Consider the following 4,288-nt stretch of genomic DNA (forward strand, 5'->3'; position numbering starts at 1 on the left):
CTCCTCTCAGTCTGTCCTCTCCTGGTAGTTTCCTCCTCTCAGTCTGTCCTCTCCTGGTAGTTTCCTCCTCTCAGTCTGTCCTCTCCTGGTAGTTTCCTCCTCTCAGTCCGTCCTCTCCTGGTAGTTTCCTGTCAGTCCGTCCTCTCCTGGTAGTTTCCTCCTCTCAGTCTGTCCTCTCCTGGTAGTTTCCTGTCATTCTGTCCTCTCCTGGTAGTTTCCTCCTCTCAGTCTGTCCTCTCCTGGTAGTTTCCTCTAATTCTGTCCTCTCCTGGTAGTTTCCTCTCAGTCTGTCCTCTCCTGGTAGTTTCCTCTCAGTCTGACCCCTCCTGCTTGTTTCCTGCAGGGTGTGGTCACTTCCTGTTTGCCGTGTGATGACGGTGTGTTGTACCGGCCGGCGCAGCGCGGTCTGACTCAGCGCCGCGTCGTCGTCTGGGGCCTCCGACCGCACACCAACTACACACTCACCGTCCAATCACTGAACGGCGTCTCAGCTCTCAGCCAATCAGAGCCTGCTGCTGAGAGAGTCAACGTCACCACCAGCAGAGACGGTACACACACACACACATTTATAATAATAATAATAATATAATAAAGTTTATTTGTATAGCACTTTTTTAGCAAATAAAATCAGTAGACAGAATAAAACACATGATTAAACAAAGCTTGACATGGATTAAATATAAGTGCAAGAGATAAAACAACAGGGGAATAAAACACAATTAAGAAAAACATGAAATGAATTAATAAAATAAATCTTACTTGATAAAAGCAAACTACGAACCGAACGCTTCCCATTCAGAAATCTGTCACAGACTGAAATAAGATTTATTCCTTGGTCTGATTTCACTGGAATTCAATCAATAGAACTTATGATTAAATGTATCTACATTTACCACACTACATTACCCAGCATCCCTTCCTACCGACAACTTCCTGGTTTGGAATGTTCCAGATGCGTAGCAGGGAACTGCTGACAAAACAAGACGTCACTCAGCTCGCTAGTAAAGCTGCTAGCTAACGTTGCATCATGGAAATGTTCCAGTTGGTGATCGTTCTGGTGTTTGGCTGCTGGACTCTGTCACCCAGCAGGGAAAAGGGGCAATAAGTTTGGTTCGCTCCTTACGGCAAAGAGAGGCTTCATGGGAAATGTAGTTCAGTAACTGCACAATAGAAGCCTTTTTCCCTCAAAAGTTACAAAATGTGTTCGTCTCTAATGTGACTGTGGAGCTGCAAGAGGACTTTCAACAGTTCAGTTGATCTGAAGTGATTTCTGATCCGGTCTGTTCAACAAGGTTTCAATTAAAATCTAAAACAGAAAAACAACTGGGTTTTCCATACAAATCAGAGAATGACTCAGCGAACGTCTCAACATGACTCGTGACTAAAACCCCAGAAATGTGAAAACCGAGTCGCTGCTGCAGCAAACAGAAAGAAAAGCAGAACAGATGGAAAATAAAACACAACACAGCTGATAAACATGAAGCTGCTCTACTGCTGTCTCTAACTGATTGATTGTGTGGTGTGTGTGTGTGTGTGTGTGTGTGTGTGTGTGTGTGTGTGTGTGTGTCGGTGTGTGTGTGTGTGTGTGCAGTCCCTGCTCCAGTGTCCGGTCTGAGGAAGACGGCGGCTTCAGAAACCAGTCTGTCTTTAGAGTGGAACGTCCCTTTACTGCAAAACCAGTTTAACATACTGGACTACCAGCTGCGCTACTGTCCCAAGGTACACACACACACACACACACACACACACACACACACACACACACACACACTTTATTCATAATACTGATTTTTTTTCTTATATTACCTAATCTATTCTAAACTATCTGTCATAATAGTTCCGATGATTCACTGATGATCAATCTAAAATAATAATCTAACAATATAATCTGATCTATTCTAGTCGAATCTGATTTGATTGAACCTAATCTGATCTGATTGAAACTAATCTGATAGAATCTAATCTGATCTAATCTGATTGAATCTAACCTGATTTGATCTATTCTGATTGAATCTAAACTGATTGAATCAAATCTGATTTGGTCTAATCTGATTGAATCTAACCTGATCTAAACTGATTAAATCTAATCTAATCTGATCTGGTCTTTTCATATCTAATCTGATTGAATCTAATCTGATTTGATCATATCTAATCTGATTGAATCTAATCTGATCTGATTATATCTAATCTGATTGAATCTAATCTGATCTGATCATATCTAATCTGACTGAATCTAATCTGATCTGATTGAATCTAATCTGATCTGATCATATCTAATCTGACTGAATCTGATCTGATTGAATCTAATCTGATCTGATCATATCTAATCTGACTGAATCTGATCTGATCTGACTGAATCTAATCTGATCTGATCATATCTAATCTGATTGAATCTAATCTGATCTGATCATATCTAATCTGACTGAATCTAATCTGATCTGATTGAATCTAATCTGATCTGATCATCTCTAATCTGACTGAATCTAATGTAATGTAACAGATTGTAACAGTCCCTCCTGTGTGTGTCCCTGCAGGACGGGGAGCAGGCGGGGCAGTGGCAGTACCTGTCCTCCAAGTCTTCTTCGGTGGTGCTGCCGGGGCTGCGGCGGGCGGCGCGGTACCAGATCCAGGTCCGCGCTCGATCCCAGGCCGGGTACGGATCCTTCAGCCCCGCCGGCAGCTTCTCCACCCTGCCAGACGGTGAGGAGCATTCTGGGTAGAACCAGAGTGGGAGAATCTAGCAGTAGTAGTAGTAGTAGTAGTTACTGTTTTGTTGTTGTTTGCTGTTTGTTTATTTGTTTATTTATATTCCAGAAGGTGAGGGTCACTCCCAGCTGATGGTGACGGGCGTTCTGGTTGCCATGGGGATTCTGCTGCTTATCGCCGTGGCGATACTCGCTGCGTACTGTTACCGGTGAGAGAGACAGAGATTTGTTTTCACTTTTTCTTTCAGTTTGTTTTAATCACTTAACTTCATGCTTATGATTATTCATGTTTTGTCTCCATTGTTTATGTAGCTTGTTTATGTTTGGCAACATAAGTGTTACCTGTCAGGACAATAAAGCTGACGGGAACTGAACTGAGAGAGAGAGAGAGAGAGAGTGTGTGTGTGTGTGTGTGTGTGTGTGTGTGTGTGTGAACCTGAGGTCAGTGTTCCATTGTTCTGCCAAGGCAAGCAGGGAGGGAGTATCCTGCACACACACACACACACACACACACACACACACACTCCTGCTGAAGGGTGGGACACCTCAACTATTTAAGACGGAGAAACACGACACTCTGAGAGAGATGGAGAGATAGAGAGAGAGACAGAGAGAGAGAGAAAGAGAGAGAGAGAGTGTGTGTGTGTTTTTGTCCCTTGAGAAATGAGGAATTCTTCAGCTGGCTGAGCAACTATTGACCGTCTCTCTGCCTGTCTCTCTCTCTCTCTCTCTCTCTCTCTCTACCTGTCTCTCTCTCTCTATCTCTCTCTCTCTCTCTCTCTCTCCATTCTCTCCATTAGCAGGAGGAAGAGAGCGAAGGATGCAGAATCAGACAAGAACGGACACTACCTGATGGGACAGAGTGAGTTCTGACCACTTCCTGCTCCACAGCCAATCAGAGTTAGAGATTTAGTTCAGCCAATCGGACAGCTGACTACAGGAAGAGGGAGGAGCCAATATAGCTTTCTACTGAGCCTAGATTACAATGTTTCCTGCTTGGTCCTGTGATGATGATGATGATGCTGATGCTGATGCTGTTGCCGTGGTTCCCGTCTCCGTAGCGATGAAGGTGTACATCGACCCGTTCACCTACGAAGACCCGAACGAGGCGGTGAGAGAGTTCGCCAAGGAGATCGACGCTTCCTTCGTCAAGATCGAGGAGGTGATAGGAGCAGGTAACCTGTCTGTGTGACTACCTGTCTGTCTGACCACCTGTCTGTCTGTCTGTCTCTCTCTCTCAGTTTAAATCTTTATTTTTCCAGTAGAAACTTGAAACAGGAAGCTCAGACTCTTCTTTGTGTTAAAGCTTTTATTTCCAACCCACAAACTTCATTAACTTTATTAACTTTATTAACACAGAAGAAGAAGAAGAAAGCCTTGACTTCCTGTTTTCAAGACAAACTGAACATTCGCTTTTCTTTCCCACAACTCAAACTTTATTAAAAGAAAACTTCACTCTGCTGCTTCTGTATCAGACCAATCATCTGCCTCGCAGCTAGTGTGTGTGTGTGTGTGTGTGTGTGTGTGTGTGTGTGTGTGCAGCTACTGTAACAGTAGCTGTGCTGGTGATGACATTAGTGAGA

The 4,288-nt window shown here is 43.7% G+C and overlaps 1 protein-coding gene across 1 annotated transcript in view; it reads left to right on the plus strand.

Moving 5' to 3' along the window:
- Nucleotides 1-3,880, plus strand: part of LOC139919987 (ephrin type-B receptor 4b-like) — a gene marked incomplete at its 3' end in the record, with an annotated part of 28,219 nt that extends 24,339 nt beyond the window's left edge. The window contains exons 9-14 of the mRNA XM_078282443.1: nucleotides 344-548; nucleotides 1,592-1,719; nucleotides 2,535-2,700; nucleotides 2,815-2,914; nucleotides 3,506-3,567; nucleotides 3,767-3,880. Coding sequence (XP_078138569.1) covers nucleotides 344-548; nucleotides 1,592-1,719; nucleotides 2,535-2,700; nucleotides 2,815-2,914; nucleotides 3,506-3,567; nucleotides 3,767-3,880 — 775 coding nt within the window. The remainder of the gene's footprint in view (nucleotides 1-343; nucleotides 549-1,591; nucleotides 1,720-2,534; nucleotides 2,701-2,814; nucleotides 2,915-3,505; nucleotides 3,568-3,766) is intronic.
- Between the last annotated feature and the right edge of the window lie 408 nt (nucleotides 3,881-4,288).

This window comes from Centroberyx gerrardi, unplaced genomic scaffold (assembly GCF_048128805.1).
Source record: "Centroberyx gerrardi isolate f3 unplaced genomic scaffold, fCenGer3.hap1.cur.20231027 Scaffold_158, whole genome shotgun sequence".
NCBI lineage: Eukaryota > Metazoa > Chordata > Actinopteri > Beryciformes > Berycidae > Centroberyx > Centroberyx gerrardi.